The sequence below is a fragment of the Balaenoptera acutorostrata genome, chromosome 12 (assembly GCF_949987535.1).
Source record: "Balaenoptera acutorostrata chromosome 12, mBalAcu1.1, whole genome shotgun sequence".
Classification (NCBI taxonomy): domain Eukaryota; kingdom Metazoa; phylum Chordata; class Mammalia; order Artiodactyla; family Balaenopteridae; genus Balaenoptera; species Balaenoptera acutorostrata.
Genome location: NC_080075.1, coordinates 81,109,259 through 81,128,456, shown reverse-complemented (window position 1 = coordinate 81,128,456; position 19,198 = coordinate 81,109,259). Strand labels below are relative to the sequence as shown.

Sequence of the window (19,198 nt, the reverse complement as noted above, 5' to 3'; positions counted from 1 at the left end):
TTACATGGGAACATACATGATTATTGTTGTCTGCTATATTTGACACCCTGAAGCCCATTTCTGACATCTATCACACTGCTAACCTCTGTTCTAGAGAGAGAGCACCCTGGTCCGGGGACCTCCTCTGGTTCCTTGTGTGTGTCTCCAGAGTGTAGTGGGGTTTCTGGTGCATAATAGATACAGTACTTGGGAAATGTGTGTTGCAAGTTGAATGAATTAACTGATCTGGAAGTGAGTTTGTGAGAGCAATGCTGGCTTGGTGATAACCCCATGAAGGAGGCCATTGCTCTATTGGCCCAGTAAGAGTGACATTAAGTGACACTGTGCATAGCTCAGAGGGAGTCCCCAAGGCTGCACTTGGGTGGAAATGAGAGAGGGCAGAACAAACAAGGCTGACGGCATTGACAAGGGAAACACCTTGGGATGGCATAGACCGGAAGAGGGGCCAGGTGAGTACCCTGGGGATTGCACACCTCCAGACCAATAGTTCTCAAATTCAGCCTTCTTAGGACTTGTCTGAAGAGTCTGGTGGACCCCACCACCATAGATTCCAAGTCAGGTGGTCTTCGGATCACACTTAGAGTAACACTGCTGTAGATCAGAGAAAGATGTAGAGGCTGAAGAAAGAAAAGAAGGAAAATAATGTTGTTTGGGGCACAGACCCATTCACCATAGCATGATAAGGATAATGAATTTCTCTTTCTCTCTCCCTCTCTTTCTGTCTGTCTGTCTGTCTGTCTCTCCTTTACTCTCATTCTATCTCCTTCTTTTAATCTGCTGCAGCTATAAAGAGCTTTTGAAAGTTTATGACACATTGCCCAGAGTGATCAAATGTTAGCCTGCAGAGTTTTGTTTGTTTTTTCCGAAATCACTGCTCTGGCAGAGGCTGGTCACTACGCAGGCAGGAGCCGCTCCACAAGTTCCTCACGTGGTGACGGGGAGGAGCACAAGGCTACAGAGGCTTTCACTTTGGCTCCCACGAGGGGAACCAGCAGACCCGCCCGGGACATGAGCTGTTTCTTCGAGCCCTGTTTTTCAGGTGCTTCTCCCCGAATGACATATAACAAGAACAGAAGATGCCAAGGCTGCTTCTAGCCATGGATTATGGGAGGTCCACCACAGCTGGCCTCCCAGAGGCCCAGAGATGATCATTTGCACCTGGCATTTCCAAATGCAGCTTCCCAGACTGGAATCCTTAAGCTGCGGGAGGAGCACCCATGGAGCTTTGTGAAATATGGATGTCTGGGTCTCACACCCTTGAACTCTGGCTCAGAAGGTTTGCGGTGAACCCAGGAACCTGCGCTCTTTTAAAACCACCAGGTATTTTGGATGGGCAACCAGATTTGGAAACTTTAGGAGGACTCTAGCACCACAAAATCTGTTTCAGTCCTCCAGCCGGCTGAGATCAAAAATTCCCATCCTAGATCTGGTGTGGATGCCTCCAGGCCTTTCCCCTGTAATCTCATTTTTTTTTTTTTTTTTTTTTAACATTTATTTATTTATTTATTTATTTATTTTTTATTTTTTATTTTATTATTATTTTTATTATTTTTGTCTGTATTGGGTCTTCGGTTCGTGCGAGGGCTTTCTCCAGTTGCGGCAAGCGGGGGCCACTCTTCATCGCGGTGCGGGGACCGCTCTTCATCGCGGTGCGCGGGCCTTTCTCTATCGCGGCCCCTCCCGTTACGGGGCACAGGCTCCAGACGCGCAGGCTCAGCAATTGTGGCTCACGGGCCCAGCTGCTCCGTGGCATGTGGGATCTTCCCAGACCAGGGCTCGAACCCGTGTCCCCTGCATTAGCAGGCAGATTCTCAACCACTGCGCCACCAGGGAAGCCCCTGTAATCTCATTTTAAGACCCAGTTCTGAGGTCACTTTTTTCAGGAAGCCTTCCTGGGACGTCCAGCTGAAATGTATTATGTCCCCCTTCTCTCTCTTCCATGGCACATTTCCAGTGTCTTTATGACACTTTATAGCGGGACCCACTCCTCATACGACATTTGTCCACCAGTGCTGTGCAATGAAAATGTAATGCCAGTCACATATATAATCTTGAATTTTCTAGTAGCCATATTTTGTTTAATGGAAATAAATAGGTAAAATTAATTTTAATAACATGTTTGATTTAACTCAATATATCCAAAATGTCATTTCAACAAGTAGTAATATAAAAATCATCAACGAGATTTTTAAAATCACACTGGGTATTTGAAATCTGGTGTGTATATGACACTTAGATCTCATTTCAGCTTTGCTTACCTTTCAAGTGCTACATGGGGCCACATGTGGCAAGTGGAGGCCATACTGGGTAGCACAGTCCTGGTTCTTTGAGGGCAAGTCTGTGACTTTTGCCTCTGGGTCTTCAGAAGCAGAGCCTTTCCCCGGACTCAGTATAGGAGCTTAGAAAGGGTCTGAGTCCATTCAAATACAAATTCCTCCTGGACCAGATCCTTTGGCTTTGTGTTTGTTTGTTTGTTTTAAGGCACAGTATCTCTGTAGATGAGAGTGGATAATGGGTACATCCGGAAAGGGGAAAGCAATCCAGAGCAGGTTTCATTTAAGAGGACTGAGTATTGGAAGAAACCTGGGGGAACAGGGCACTCCTCAAAGGGAAGAGAAAAAGGCAGTGGATCCCAAGGGGTAGATACCAGGGTCACTTCTCCATCCTGCACCGTGGGATCCGACCCAGCAGAATCGGGCCATGGTGGCACCGAACCATATGTTCAGTCTCCTTCTGCAGGTTACCTTGAGATGCCTGAAGAACACCGCCTGCCAGAGGATTTGATTGAGGTGTATGTGGTCAGTTAAGTCTCTGAAAAAGAGCTGCAGCAAGAACGTGTTCTCAGCAAAGATGACTTCTGAAAACACATTGAGCCCGTTTATACCTTGGCCACAGGCTTCCCAAGAAAGTTCACTGGCTTACCTCATAATTCACTCATAGTTGGTTCAATTAAGAGAACGGGCTACCACTTTGGTCAAAAAAGAATTGCCTCCAAGCCAGTGCCTACAGATACATGATCATAGCTTCCCAGGAAACAGATATCTCCTGAGGAAATCAGAGTTCAAGCCCCTTTCCCCAGATCCTCTGAGTTCAAATAATCGATGTATAGAGGTACAGGGACTGGAGATCGGTACACCGCCCACTCCCTCCAAGCTGCTTGTCACTAGCAGTGTAGTAAGTTTCAACCAGGCATCTAAGGAAGAACAAACCCTTGGTTGGACCATATCGTTCCTAGATGAGGCTTGGGATATGGTAGCAAGAGCCCGGCCTTGGGAGAGGAACACCCCATTCTCCAAATGCCAGCCCACCCATTTATTTGGAACATCTATTGTATTAGAACTGTTCATTTGTACACTTCCTAGAAGGGCTTTTCGGTGTTTTATGCAAAGCACTGTAACGAATGGTTAAGATCTTGGACCACAAGCCTGTGACTTCCAGCAGGTTACTTTATCTCTTTTAGCCACAGGTTTTTCACTGTGAAATATGGGTACTAACGGTCCCTACCCCCTAGGGTTGTGTACTGATTAAACCAGGAGATAAAGTGCTAGTCAAAATGTATGGAAAGTGCCCCATAAAATTTCATAATGATTTGAAAATTCAACCCAACATAAAACAGGATAGTTTAAAGTAGAAAAATGAGTTTAAACGAGTAGAGAAATAGATATTTTCAAGCAAGTGGGCACTGAATACATATGATTACCGCAGTAAGTGATGGGCATCTGAGGGTAATTAGAAGAAAGGAAGCCTGTTCTCTTAGTGTTCAGCTTACAGTCTAGTCCAGTGGACTGTACCACAGGAGGATAGCCTTGTGTTAGCCCATGTAGCACCCACTATTAACACAATAGAGGTCACCACCACGGGGTTGACTGGCAGTCAGAGTAGACCAGAAAAAACAGTTTGGCTCTAGAGAGGCAATGGGATGGCACTACTCACCCCAGGCAGGAAAGCTACACCAGCCCACGTATAACAATGGGCTGAGCAGCCTGTCTTCTAAGGAGAGTGAGAAGGGAAAGTCCAAACTGAAGGAAAAAGACAGGTGAGAAGGGAATAAGAAACTTTAGTGACAAGTAAGCTGGATAATAAAAATATCAAAAGAGAAAACAGACCAAGGGCTTATCAGCAGGCAGAGTCTCCAAAACATCGGAAAATGTTGCTAAGATCCGTAAGATGACAACAGCTTGCATCGTGGGGAAGGGATGGGAGGGGAGGGAGAGGGGGAGTGGGAAATTTGTCTCCAACCCCACTGTCTGCTCCTTAGCACAGACACTCCCAGGGCTCCCGGCTCTGCCAAGAACACGCTTCTGCAGAGCTGATCACAAATGCTGATGATTGAAAAGGTTGTGCAGTCCTCAAAGACTCGGCTTTCCATTCCTAAGAATGTCCAGGAAAGGCTAGTTTAAGACACTTACCTTCTCTCTGCCTGGCTTTCTCACTTGTGCTTGCCAAGCCTGGTCTTCCTACAAGGAGTAATTAGATTAAATCTTTAGGACGTTTTGAGCTGCGAGAAGGGAGAACACCAGCACGTACATACAGGCACAGTAATTTTCACAGGATTCCATTTCCTCTGTTCTCTTTGAATTCACCTCCTGGTAACAGCTGTCTGCCTCCCTAAAGCAGCAACAGCTGCAATAATGAACCCACCATTTGAGCCTGTGGATGACACAGGCTCAGCCCCGAAATGCAGCTGTTCTTTAAAGCCTTATGTCTTAGCCCTCCCCAGGTCTAGACAACAAAGAGAGCCATTCATGAACACCCCACATTTCAAGTTTTCATAAGGGGGATCCCCTATTCCTTTTACCATTGGCACAGTTTCTTATTTCTGCCGCTTATTGGTAGTTTTACTGAAGGCAAGCTCAAAAAGCCTCTTTAAACCTTAGTTTCCTCAATTCTCTGATGGTGATGATAATATTACCCACCTCATGAGGTTGTTTGTGAAGCTCCAAAGATATAACAGATATGAAAATCTTTTACATGTTATAAGGCAATATTCTTGTATTAGGTATTATTAAAGTCCTTGTTTCTGATTTTAAGTGAAAAATTATTAAACAATATAATACACTTCTGAATAATAATAAACTTCTGAATTGGGCTGTCCATATAAATGGTCTCTGAGGAGTGGAGAAATCACAGAGGTTTCTGGAGAAGACACTTGGCCCCGGCTTAGAGGGACGGGTAGAATCTGAGAGGTTAAGGGAGAGAGAGAGAGATTTGGGTGAGAGACACAGCCCAAGCAAACGGTGAGAGAAGAAAATGTGGTCTACTGACAAAGTAGGGCCATCCTGGAATGGGGCAGGGAATGTGCCTGAGGACCAGGGGGATGGAAAGTTGGAGGGGTCAGGATGAGCCAGAACATGGATGGCCTTAAATGACAGGCAGAGAGGTTATCAGGAGAGATTTTCATAGCATGAAAAAGTCAAGCCCGGGAGGTCACCTCCTCCCTGCCTCCAAGGGTTTATCTCTCTCCAACAGTCTAGACAAAGGGCCTGCCCTGGACATGCTCTTGGCTTTCTGGAGCCAGACTCAGTAGCTCTTGGAGCCCTGGAGGTCTTCTCTCTGTCCAAGTGAGTGATTCCCAGCTTCCCTGCTTATTAAAAAAAAGAGATTCCTGGGCTCCAGCCTAGACTTATCAAATCAGAGCTTCAGGACAGGGGCCTAGGAATCTTCCTTTTCAAAATAATTCTTCCTCTCTCCCCAGGTTATTCTTGCTGTCATGGAAGTGTGGGAGGTGCGCACGTGAGCTATGTGCCATGCGTGCTAAACGCGGAGCCCCAGAAAGGACTCAGCAACCTTAGCACATCCCACACTTAGGGGATGGACACTAAGGACAACCTTAGTCGATGTCCTAGTGTCTTTACAGAGTCCCTCCCTCCGTCCCTCCCTTCCTCCCTTCCTTTCCCCTGTGGGGATCTCAGGGGCCGTTTGAGGATATATTTTCACTTTGTGATTATTTCACTTTAGATGCTCTTTTTTTGTATTTTTAACGGGGGTAGCAGCTGGACCATCCACCTTCCCCCACCCACTGTCCCCCCTGCTGTCCCCCCGGCTGCCCTGGCCCTTCCTTCCTTCCTTCTTTCCCTCCCTCCTTCCGACTTTGTCTTTTCTTTCTTTCTTTTTAAATAAAGGGACGACCCAGATGCTTTGATTCAACTTGAAGGCAACTGTGATCCTCAAGTCTTTGTACTGTATACTTACTCTACATGGACCTACTCAGGCCAGCCTTGCCTAGTCACTGCTTTGAAAATTCTAATTTTTAAATTAATAATTTTTTGAAACTGAGAGAATACTGACAACTATAAAGTATAGTTACTTTATAATAGCAGCTACAAATAATTGAAATTTCTTTACATGTATTAATCTTCACAGCAATCCTGTGAAGTAGGTGCTGTTATGATTCCCATACTACAAATAGAGAAACTGAGATGCAGAGAGATTAAGTTACCTGCTTAGGATCATACAGTTACAAAAGTAGACAAGTCAAAGTTTGGACCTAGGAAGCCTAGCTGCAGAGTCTACACTTTCTAAACATGACACCAGACTACCCCTCAAGAGGAAAGATGAATGAAGAAAACTCACCCTCAATTCCTATTACCAGAAATAACCACTCAAACACTTAGTCTTTTTCTATTAAAAAAAAAAATGTAATTGTGTCAAAGTATTAATTTCATATATCTTGCTTTACAATTCTAATATTAAATTATAGTTCCTATATTACATGTTCTTCATAAATACGGTTTTTATCCACTATATAGTATGCCATCATATGGAGAGGACATAGTTTATGTAATCACTGCTTTGTTATTAGATGTTGAGGTTGGTTCTAATTTTTTACTCTCATAATACTATGATGAACATTCTTGCTCATAAATATTTGACTTCAGCTTGGTTTAGTTCTATAGAATAAAGTTCACGTGTCGAAGAGACTTTTAAATCTCAAATGCATTCTGGAGACTTTAAAATATTAAAAAAAATTCTAACCAGTTTACCATCCTACAAGCAGTGTGTGGGAGGGACCGTTTCCTCACCCTCTTGCCAACTTTGCCCATTTGGGAGGTGAAAAATGGCCTCGCCTTGTTGCTGCATTTGCATGTCTTTGATTACTAGTGAGGTGAACATTTTCTTCTGCGTTTGTTAGCCGCTGGGTACTTCTTTTGTGAGCTGTTTATTTATGCCCTTGTTCATCTCCCCAAAGGCAAGCTTGTGTTTTTCTTGTCTGTGTGAGTTCTTCATAGCAATATCCTTTTGACTCATATTTGTTGGAAATATTTTCCCAAGTTTGTTCTTTGCCTTGTATCTGCCTTTTAGGTGTCAATTAACTTGCAAATATGGAAGTCTGAATTGAAAATGGTCCAAAGGAGGGGCCAGAGTTTCTGAAAATGAGCAGACTCATGAGACAGATATCTTGCTAAAAACACTGAGTATTCATTTAATATCAGGAGTTTCAGCATCTTAGTTATTGGTATTGGCAATGACTAAAGAAGAAACTTCGCACTTTTCTGCTGTTCAGGCTGATAAAAACAGAGGGAAATCCTTCGAGAACAGCCTCAGTGCAAATTGCTTTCAACTTTTTTGACATGGGTATTAAAATGCCACCCCAAATACCAGTGGTAATAAAGATTCCAACTTAAAAGGGGGAGTAGGTGTAAATGTAACACATGAGATTTTTTTTTCTTTCTTTTTTTTGGAATCTTGCTAGACTGTTGCTGAAGAATCAGTGGTGAAGCTCTCAAAGCTGCCTCTCCTTCCTTGTGTGGAAAACCCCAGGCTATTTGTGGACTAAATGTTGACATGAGATTTTGAAACAAGACGAACTGCTCATATTCCCTTGCAATAGGAAAACCCTACACATTCTGCCCTGCTCCTCTCAAGGGAGAATTAGCTTCACTTCCTCTATTTATTACCCTCTTCCCCTGCTCTGATGTTCCTCCGCCCCACACATCACATGCCCCTCTCTGCTACCGTCCTGTCTTCCACCGAACTGCCCATTTTGTGCAGACACGGTGACTGGGTATTTTTCCCAAATGAACACATTTAGTCTTATATTCAAAAGTGAATATTCAAATATTCTGATTAGAAACCATAGGGACGGGGCTTCCCTGGTGGCCCAGTGGTTCAGAATCTGCCTGCCAATTCAGGGGACACGGGTTCGATCCCTGGTCAGGGAAGATCCCACAGGCTGTGGAGCAACTAAGCCCCTGCACCACAACTACTGAGCTCTGTGCTCTAGAGCCCGCAAGCCACAACTACTGAGCCCGCGTGCTGCAATTACTGAAGCCTGCGTGCCTAGAGCTCGTGCTCCGCAACAAGAGAAGCCACCGCAATGAGAAGCCCACACACCGCAACGAAGAGTAGCCCCCGCTTGCCGCAACTAGAGAAATCCTGTGCACAGTAACGAAGACCCAATGCAGCCAAAAATAAATAAATAAATTTATTTAAAAAAAAAAAAGAAACTGTAGGGACCCCACAGGGACATGGCTACTTGGAAATAGCCTTTTTTAGGCTTTTTCTTAGAGAAAGCCATACTGCCTTGGCCTCCATCTACATTCATTTGGCAAAGGAAATTCACCCAGCACTTGGCTGTGGAGTGGGTTGATGAGTGAGGACCTTGAGCTCAGGTCACGCAAGTGCTTGAGGAGAAAGAAGTCTTAGAGGTGTTTGGGAGCAAGGGTGCTTCTCTTCCCCATGACATGGCGTAGCCAAGGGGATGGAGATAAGCATCGTTTCAGGTCAGGTAATCCTCCTCAGGAACTGCTTGAGAAGTCCGCAAGGGTTTTCTCTTTCTGTCCTAAAGGATTTCTACAGTTTAGCATATTTATCTTCTGTCTCTCATCTCTCCTATGAAGTAAGCCATATGATTTCATTCCTATTTTTTTTTCTGCTATTTTGTCCTAGTTTAAATACTCAGCTGGTGAAAGTCATCTATGTGCACAATGCACAATGCTTTGCAATTTATTTATTTATTTATTTATTTTCTTTTTTAAATTTTTATTTATTTATTTATTATTTATGGCTGTGTTGGGTCTTCGCTTCTGCGCGAGGGCTCTCTCCAGCCGCGGCAAGTGGGGGCCACTCTTCATCGCGGTGCGCAGGCCTCTCACTATCGCGGCCTCTCCCGTTGCGGAGCACAGGCTCCAGAGGCGCAGGCTCAGCAATTGTGGCTCACGGGCCCAGTTGCTCCACGGCATATGGGATCCTCCCAGACCAGGGCTCGAACCCGTGTCCCCTGCACTGGCAGGCAGACTCTCAACCACTGCGCCACCAGGGAAGCCCTGCAATTTATTTTTAAGAGGATGAAAACAAAAAGATTATTCTTTGGCTTTCCAATGAGCCTCAAACTCAAATCATGAGAGCTGAAAACTTTTATTATTTTCCTAGTTTGTAGAGAGAGTGATGGCAGTGATGTGAAAGCGATGCTGGGAGGAACCACCACTGGCTTCGCTAGAAACCTCACAGGCTTCACAGCGCAGGAGGCTGTGTCAGTAACCAACTAGGAAACTGCTACTTTTATTTCTCTTTACCAGCTCAGGGACATAGGAAGATATCACACTGCACTTAAGTGTTTTCTTTAAACACACACCCAGACACACACACACACACATCATACACCCTCTGCCCCATGAGAAGTATCTATTATCTAAGTGTGAGCTGGGTGCTGAGGTTGTGTGACAGGGCAAACGGTCCAGGTTTTTAACTTAGTCCCAACTGTGTTCAAGCACTGTCTGTGTCCCTTGCCAGCCAGAAGGCCAGGAGCTAGCTTGGACAGTGGGGTTCTGTGGGGCTGTGGCTAGGATAAGGGACTGCGGATTATGCAAAGGTCGGGGGAGTGTGTGGACCCCAAAGGCCAAGGACAGCTTTTGAAACCAGGGCCCAATGAGTGTCGGCGTGCCAAGCACAGGGCTAGAGGCAGTGAGGGCTGGAAGTGGCCGCGTGACTGGGCTGTGGCTCTGGGGGTGTCTGCTGCACAGGTGTTGGCTAAGCCTGGGCCTCCAAAGGGGACTCTGTGTCCTGTGAACCTTGGGCGAGGTCCCAAGCATCTGAGCTTTGCATCCTCTCTTGTAAACTGAGGATGATGCCTACTTCACTGGATTGTATCGAGGATTACGTGAGAGTGTATGCAAAGCCCTCATTTTTAGCACGTAGCACAGAGTAAGTGTTGTAAGTCTTCAAAAAAGATGCTATTGGACTTCCTTGGTGGCTCAGTGGTTAAGAATCCGCCTGCCAATGCAGGGGACACGAGTTCGAGCCCTGGTCCGGGAAGATTCCATATGCCGCGAAGCAACTAAGTCCGCAAGCCACAACTACTGAGCCTGCGCTCTAGAGCCTGCGAGCCACAACTACTGAAGCCCGCGCGCCTAGAGCCTGTGCTCCACAACAAGAGAAGCCGCCGCAATGAGAAGCCCGCACACCGCAACTAAGAGTAGCCCCCACTCGCCGCAACTAGAGAAGCCCGCGCACAGCAATGAAGACTCAACACAGCCAAAAATAAATAAATAAAATAAATAAATTTAAATAAATAGATAAAAATAAAAAAGACATTGGTGACTTACAAAAGAAAAGCATCTCTTAAAAAAAAAAAATAGCTTTAGGAAAAAAAGGTGTTATTACTGCTGTGATTGACATATATACATAAAAGTATTTTATCTATACAAAAAAATTTCTTTCTAAAAATTTCAGTTATAGGAAAATATGTCTAAATATCACCCTTACCTGCTTGATAAAGATAATTTTGTGGCCTAAGTCTAAGTAGAAAGTGGTATGGGGTGACAGAGGCCTTTCTTTTGGAACTGCAAACCCAAAGTTGGAAAACAGTGGCAAACCTTACAACAGGCTCCAAGGGGACTTCCAAAACCCTCCCTCATCTACCTCTTCCCTCAAGATATAAAATCACTCCCTGGAGCTTGGTGCTCCGGAGTCAGACTGCCTGGGTCTTGACTGTGCCTCCTCCAAGGGTTAATCTTGTGACTTTGGGCAACTTTTTCAACTTCTCTAAGCCCCAGTTTTTTCTTTAAAGGATTTTTTGTAAGATTTAAATGGAATAAACCATACAAAGCACTTAGCACTAAATACGTTTACTATTATTGTTTCATCACTGGGATAAATGTGTATGGCCAAGAAAGGGAGTGCTTCACACACACACACACGCACGCACGCATGACACTCCTTTTAGACTGTAAGAATTATGCCTGTTCACTAACATGGCAGAGAGGAGCGCCTATCTTATGTTAACATCTAATTTAGGAGTAAGGACAGCAAGTCTAAACCTACTTCGTGTTTTTAGCCCCCACAGCGCCGATCTCAGGCGCCCTGTATGTACTGTCTACGTGATTGAATGGTACCAATCAATCAGGCTTCTCGTATTTACAGAGTTGAAGTTCAGGCTTGAGTTCTGGCTTCAAGAGCACTACAGGGACCATCATGCTGATGCCTTTAATTCTTCTCAGGTGTTCTGGCCCATGGTTAAAAGTCTGAACCCGAGGCAGCCTGCTTAGGGTCGAATCTTAGGGCTACCAGTCATTAGGTGTGGGGTTTGGGCAAATTACTTAATCCCTCTGTGCCTCAATTTCTTTTTTGAAAAAAATATGTTATTGAAGTAGAGTTGATTTACAATGTTGTGTTAATTTCTGCTGTACCGCAAAGTGATTCAGTTATACATATATGTATTTTTCTTCATATTCTTTTCCCTTATGGTTTATCACAGGATGTTGGGCTACACAGTAGGACCTTGTTGTTTATCCATCCTATATATAATAGTTTGCTTCTGCTAATCCCACACTCCCAACCCTTCTGTCCCCCACTCCCCTCCTCCTTGGCAACCACAAGTCTGTTCTCTATATCTGTGAATGTTTCTGTTTTCGTAGATATGTTCATTTGTGTCATATTTCAGATCCCACATATAAGTGATATCATATGGTATTTGTCTTTCTGACTTACTTCGCTTTAGTATGATAATCTCGAGGTCCATCCGTGTTGCTGCAAATTGTGCCTCAATTTCTAATATTAGTGAAAGAGGATTGGTGATGATCATGACACATACTTCATAGGGTTGTTTCGAGGATTAATGTGAGTTAACCTCTGTTAAGCACCTAGAATAAGACCTGGTGCAGCCTTGGCCTTCAGGCATGTTCTACTCAAACACGTCCTCCACAAGCAGCTGAAGTGATGGCTCCAGGGTTCTGCTGGCCAGATCCGGCCTCTGCTTAAATCTCATCGTGATGACTAGAAGCTCCTGTCATCCACAAGGTAAACTCCAAGTGCCTTATCATTATGAACAAGGCTCTCCTCTCCAGCTCCAATTGACCCCCTGGGACCATGGAATGACTGGTAGTTTCTTGCACAATTCATGCTAGGTCTAACCCTCAAGCAATGGCTAGAATGCTCTCCTCCAAACTTTCACCTTGTTAAAAGAGCTCTACTTTTAAAGGAACAGCCTTTTAAGAACCCACAGGAATGTTACTTAAAAAGCAAGGCTGCAGACATCATACCTTACAGAAAGCCCTCCAGATTCTTTACCGTGGCCTCATCTGTGTGCAACTATTTCTAAGATTTGACCCAGGTTTAGTCTGCCTCCGATGGCTCTCCTCTAATATCACTTTCTAGCCATCCACCAGTGTTTGGACAGCCACTGAAGTACTACAGGTGCTAATATTGCAATGGGGACACAGAGGGCTCCCAGGGCTGCCACACACAGTTGTGCAGGTGGTGCCCTATGATTCAATTTATCATAGCACTTACACATGGTTTTATAAGTATTTTTACTTCTCTATCTCCACCCGCAATACTCTCAGCAACACAAAGAGAAGAAGCTTTTTAATTTAACTTTCTGTCCTCCGCACCCAGTGCAGTACTTGGTATGCAGCATGTAGCAAATTAAAACCCACAGGCTAATCCATGATTCCTTCTCAGCTCCTTGTACCATGCTAAGACCTGGCAAAATAATCATCCATACCTTCAAGGAATGGCGATGTAATTGGAAAAGTAAGTTAGACTTATGTGACTAGATAACTAGAACATTAGGCACTAAGTATTAGTAGTGAATGAATGGGGTCAAAGCTTTGTACTGTCTGTCCATCAGAGAAGGGAGAATTTCTAAGAACTGAGGAGATGGGATGTGAGCCAAGCCTTGCATCTTGTAGATGCTCCCCGTGACTACATTACATGGATGACTTCTTCTGGGAGGCAGTGTGTGTAGTGGAAGGAGCCTGGGACTTGGCATTTGTGCCCTTAGGTTGCACCCTGCCTTTTCTATCTTCTTGCTGTGTTTGCTGGGTCTCTTTCTGAACCTGGGCTTCCTCATCTTTAGAGGGTGGTTTATAGCCTCTACCCTACAGAATTGCTATGAAAATTAAGATGAACTAGTGAATCTAAAACAGATGAGTGTAGGGAATTCCCTGGTGGTCCGGTGGCTAAGACTCCACTCTTTCAATGCAAAGGGCACGGGTTTGATCCCTGGTTGGGGAACTGGGGTCCCACAAGCCTCATGGAGTGGCCAAAAATTAAAAAGTAAAATAAAATAAATGAATCTCATTCTCTGCACACAACAGGAATTCAACAGAGTAACTCTCATTTTAACTAGACTCCAGGCTTAGATTTTTTTTGGTTACTGACCAGATTCTTATTTATTGAAGGCTTTTCTGCAGCATCCTGGGAGGTTGCAATCCATCTGAGCCTTCCCTCTGCCTTGAGCAAACGGCTCACACAGACTGCCTCATGTGTACGGGGATCCAGGAAGTCACAAGGGAAACAGACCCTCCGCCTTGCTGCTTCTCCAGGGTCTGGTGACAGCACTATTTCTCAGGAGATAGGCTTTAAAGTGCCATTGTCCATGTTGATTTATCTGCTGCTATGGAGCATGGCAATACTGATTTTATAGGTAAAGTAGTTATTTTTGTTAATCTTGGAGATATCATAACATATTCCTATAGCCCTTTACATTTTCCAAAGGCAAGCTTCAGTTTTCAATCTTCCTAACTTTCTAGCAACAAGGTATATAGGACGGTCCAAGTTTTCACACAAGGAAGGCAAGGTCCATAAATGAATGAGTCACTCAGTGTTCCACAGTAGAGTAGGGTCAGAAAGAGGACTAGGGTTCAGGTGCCCTGGGTCGCAGTTCCAAACTGCTGGGCTAAATTTAAAGTTCTCTTTGGCAGTGGTACCAAGGATGGGGTAGTGGTGGAAGTGGGCAACCCCAGCACAGAGTAGTCATTTTATTATTGTCATTGTTTGGAATTGACACTTCATAGCGGTAATAAAACACAGACCAACTTTTAGTCAGCTTTATCATTGTTTCTAAATTATCTATAGGTAATGCATCCCTTTATTAGGTAATGCATACTCCATCAGCACCGGAGGCTGATTGACTCTGACCACCCACCCAGGGTAACCGTTGCTCTTTGGTAAAGAACTCTGTCTAAACTGGTTTCATCTAAAATTATCTACCTACCTATCTATCTATCATCTATCTATCAGGTTGCATTTGAAGGAGGGAATTTTGATTTCTAAGCAGAGATGACTTGAGGTCATCTCTCAATGGGAGAGATGCATTTGCGACTACATGTATTGTGGCTCTTACTTCCCTTGACTCAAGCAATCAAGAATTGACTGAGCGCAGTTTTAAGCTTTTTGGCATACATACAGCATACCATGTGTAGACATGGTGAAGGTGTGGTCTCTATGAGGTCAGTATTAGTATTTCAATTCTACAGACAAAAGCTGAAGCTAAGAGAGATGCATTAACACGTCCAAGGTCACAATGACTCAGGAGCCAATGTAAGGTTAGTCTGACTCCAATGGCTGCATTCTTGTAATAGTACCACATTGCATCTGTCCACCAATGTATGAACAGCCACTAAAGTACTAAAAAATGCTAATATTGCAAAGGAGACACACCACAGAGGGCTCCCCGGGCCACCATTTGTGGGGTTGAGCCCTGCACAGAGGTGCTTGGCCAGAGGTCAGTGGGGCTGATATAGGTCCAAGCTCTGCATTTTCCTAACTTGGTGCAGAGATGCCTTATGGGCTAGCAGTGCTATGGGACCATTGGTAGTTTCAGACTCAAGCATTGAAGCAGCCTATTGCCTCCTGTTTCCAGTTAATTCTTCAGCTCTGGCTAGTGTGATATGCCCAGTTGTCCATGCCTCTGTCATGACTGTCACTGGGGCCATGACTGTCATTCCCTTAGAAGCTTGTCATTCTGAAAATTAGACACCAAACCACTCATTAATCTGTGCAGCAAATCCTGGGTCCTTCTCTATGGGTATAACTACAGTGAAAAGTTTACCGTAACAACCTGGGATTTGAAAGCTGAGACAATCTGTACCCGTATGTTACTCTTTGGAAAAGAGGACCAAGAAATTTTAAAGTCCTCTCAGGAATATGCCTTGGGGTTGGAGACTTCTTTTTAACGTGTTGCAATCATAGTCACAATAGCTTATAAATGTTTTCTGAATGAATGACATTTAAGTTCATATTAAAATATTTATTCCAATAACTCAGTACTGTGGGAACTATGCATTCTGACTGATATGAAAGCTTATCTATCACTTAATCTGTATTAGTTTCAAGGGAAGAAAAATGACAGATCTGGGAGTCAGGCAACTTTGGCTTTTCTATTCCCATCTTTGCCACAGCCTTTTGGTGTGACACTGAGCAAGTCATTGTCATCTCCAGAATGCAAATAAAAGGATGGACTCAGTAGTCTCTAAGTCCCTTCATGGGTGTGATCATGGGTTACTTTCGATCAAGTACCATGTTCACACAGTAATGTGTTTCATCGCATTTTAAAGCTGGAAGGGGGTTTAATGATCCTCTGGTCTATACTCCTCATTTTACAGGTGCTCTTTGCAAAGTAGAACAGATGTTATTATCCTCCTTTTACAAATTAAAATTCTCAGGCCCTGAGGGGGTGAGTCATTTGCTCTAAAGGAGGTGAGCTCTAGCTCACTTCCTGCTACTCCACACTGTCAACTAGGCTTTACTGGGTCCATTTTAGTCTTGTCCGCTTTCTGTGGCCTGGTCCTCAATGCAGATAAAAAAGCACCAACTAGCATGGGCTCAGCTACAGGCCTTCGAATGCCAACAGTGTTAGGCTGTCCTGTGCCTCCATTTTCCTCTGAGGGTAGAAATGCTTCATTGCAGGGGAAATGCAAGTCCGGTTCTGGTTTGTTTCTTACCAGAGTGAGAGTCTCCATTGACAAACACGGAAGCCAGGCAGCTTTCCTTGTTGTAAGAGCAGGTTTTCTGGGTGACCAGGGTCAGGGGAGAGAGGAGTCAGAACCCAGTCAGTCGTTCTGGTACTGGTTAATTTGACCGTGCACATACAGTAACAACGAGGACAAAACCTACATTTATTAAGTGTCTATGTATACCAAGGATTTGACAGATATTGTCTCATTTAGAAAATGAAATTTCTGAAAATAGAAGTTTAAGAAATCGGCAATTTTAGAAAGAAGCTTTAGAGAGGGAAAAATATGATGGCGTCTGGAAGTAGAAATGGTCTTACGTGGTTTAGAATATAAGGCCTGAAAGCCCACGGTGACGGGGACCACCACATCCACCTGAGGTCTACTGAGAGTACCCCTCTCTCCGAGTCGCAGTCATGTCACCTGCCTCTACCGAAACCAAAGAGGTTTTTTTCTAAAGGTGGGCTTTGGGGTCTTAAGAGGGATCTTGGGTCAACCACTGCCTAGTGGCACTACCACTTCCTACCAGGAAAATCTCTACTGAGTCTCTCAACCTCTTAGAGCCTCAGTATTTTTATCTGTAAAGTGTGCTTTGTTCTTTTTTAGATAAAGGTTAGTTATAACAATATATAAAATTCCTTGAATAGAATCAACGGATTCTAGGCTTTCCAGTAAGAGGTGAAGGGAGAGAAAGAGGAGAAGGGAAAGGAGAAGTCATTTATTACATTTATTATGTTTCATTAACGTTATTATTCTTCAAGGTATGGCTTAGGGTCTTTTAGTAAATGGCCGAATGAAGAGCATTCTTCCACAGATGACCTGCTTGAGCATTTTTTCCCCCTGAGCCAAGCTAATTAAAAAATACCACAAATGTTCTAATTATGCCATTGACATTTCTTTTCGCTAACTGCAAAGGGACTTTAATAACCATGTTAAAGGGCACATTAATATGAAATGTAACTCACTGTGATTCTGATGTTCATACGAATTTGTAGAATTAGTTGCACAGAGAATCAGTTACATCTGTGGGACAAATGGGGAATCTGAGACCCCCTTTCCAAAGCACAGGGTCTATCTCTCAGAGCATTAGGAAGTGAAGCAAAGTAGCAGGACCATCCAACTTAACACATTCAGCGGCATTTGGAGCTATGGTGGGGAAAACAGGCTCCCGAGTTAATTTCACACTTCCTCTATACATTTCAAAAAACAAGGTGTGACTCTGCAGCTGGATTTTAAAAAGACCTTCAGAAGGCTAAATGCCAGGTATTTTCCAAACTCCCTGCCCTAAAGGAGCTTTCTGTTTCCCCGTGTCTGTTTGCTGCGGGGGGACATCCCAAACTGCTCAGTTAAAGCTAGGGCTTTAAGCTTCTCGAAGCATATTTCCTGCTCATTAAGGCTCTGGGTTTACTGGAGCTGCCGGCTTTTGTCATTCTCAATGTAGGAGTGCTGGGGGCTTGTCTGCACTCTGCAAAACCCAAGGAAATTTGCTAAAGAGGAAGGAAAGGAGGAAACGGGCATCCAAGCTTTGCCTGTGTCCCCTCCTCCCAAGAGCCCCATGAAGTAAGAGCCGTTGTCTGCATTTGACAAATGAAGAATCCAAGCTCAGAGGGGTTACCTTGTCCCTAGACCACACCGCTTCTCCAACATTGCACCCCATCTGCTCCGAAATATCTAAGCGGTCGTGGCCCCTCTGGGGCACTCTGCTCCTCTCCACCAGGCCCCTCACCACCACTTCCTTGCTGCAGATTGCCCTAGGTTTATTTTTCTTCGCTCCCTCATTAATGAGTTCCACAGGACGATGTTAAGTCTAGTTATGCAGCTTTAATTGGTTTAGTTACAACAAGATAATTCCTTTTTTCTATTCTCAGAGGCCTTTCTGTTTAAAGACATTTTAGCTGGAAGATGCTAATTATCAATGAGGAGAAAGTGACACCTGAAGAGTTCATTTTCCATCTTGGTCCTTGGTTTCTCCTTTGAACTCCCTCTACCCGGCCCTCTTTCCCACTTCATCACTTCTCCCCGACCATCATAAAAGAGACCTCTGCCCTGGTCGGGCGGCAGAACTTTCCTTCTCACTTACCAGGGAGTCGTTCTCTCTGCAGTTGTGTCGCAGGCATGGACAACCTGCGTGAGACCTTCCTCAGCCTCGAAGATGGCTTGGGCTCCTCCGACAGCCCTGGCCTGCTGTCCTCCTGGGACTGGAAAGACAGGGCAGGGCCCTTTGAGCTGACCCAGGCCTCTCCCACCCAGAGCCTCTCTCCGGCCCCATCGATGGAGTCCTATTCTTCTTCTCCTTGTCCGGCTGTGGCTGGGCTGTCCTGTGGGCACGGAGGTGCCAACAATGGGGGCAGCGATGCCTGCAGCGGCCTTGGGACTGGCGGCCTGGTGGAGGTAGATTATGATATGTTAGCCTTCCAGCCTGCCTATCTGCAGGGCGCTGGTGGCCCCAAAACCCAGAAGGGCACCAAAGTCAGGATGTCTGTTCAGCGGAGACGGAAGGCCAGCGAGAGGGAGAAGCTCCGGATGAGGACCTTGGCTGATGCCCTGCACACCCTCCGGAATTACCTGCCACCCGTCTACAGCCAAAGGGGCCAGCCGCTCACCAAGATCCAGACGTTGAAGTACACCATCAAGTACATCGGAGAACTCACAGATCTTCTCAACAGCGGGCGAGAGCCTCGGCCCCAGAGCACTTGAGCTCGGCCCAGGGACTCAGGGACTTACCACCCAGCCCCCTGGGCGGGGGCAGAGCAGCTTTAAAGACCTGGACCACCTCACGGCACAACAGTACCTGGTTATCTTTATACAGTGAACGTGGTGACCTTGTTGTCTGAAAAGCTCTAAGGGAATTCCCACTGGACTAGTCAGGACCACCAGAACACTTAACTGCCAGACAGCAGGTACTTTTGCTTCCAGTTTTCCCACCATTTCTCAAGAGACTTGCCCTTTGCAAAGAGACAGTTGGCTTTGCCCTTTTCTGTCTATTCAAGGTATTTTAAAGGCTCAATGATTTCAAATGTATT

At 44.9% G+C, this 19,198-nt stretch overlaps 1 protein-coding gene across 1 annotated transcript; it reads left to right on the top strand.

Moving 5' to 3' along the window:
- Positions 1 to 18,290: 18,290 nt before the first annotated feature.
- MSGN1 (mesogenin 1) lies at positions 18,291 to 18,872 on the top strand. The gene has a single exon (XM_007183516.1). The coding sequence runs from the start codon at positions 18,291 to 18,293 to the stop codon at positions 18,870 to 18,872; it is 582 nt and encodes a 193-aa protein (XP_007183578.1).
- The last annotated feature ends 326 nt before the right edge of the window (positions 18,873 to 19,198 follow it).

Coding starts and splice junctions, on each gene's coding strand:
- MSGN1 (XM_007183516.1), top strand. CDS start 18,291: ATGGACAACCTGCGTGAGACCTTCCTCAGCCTCGAAGATGGCTTGGGC.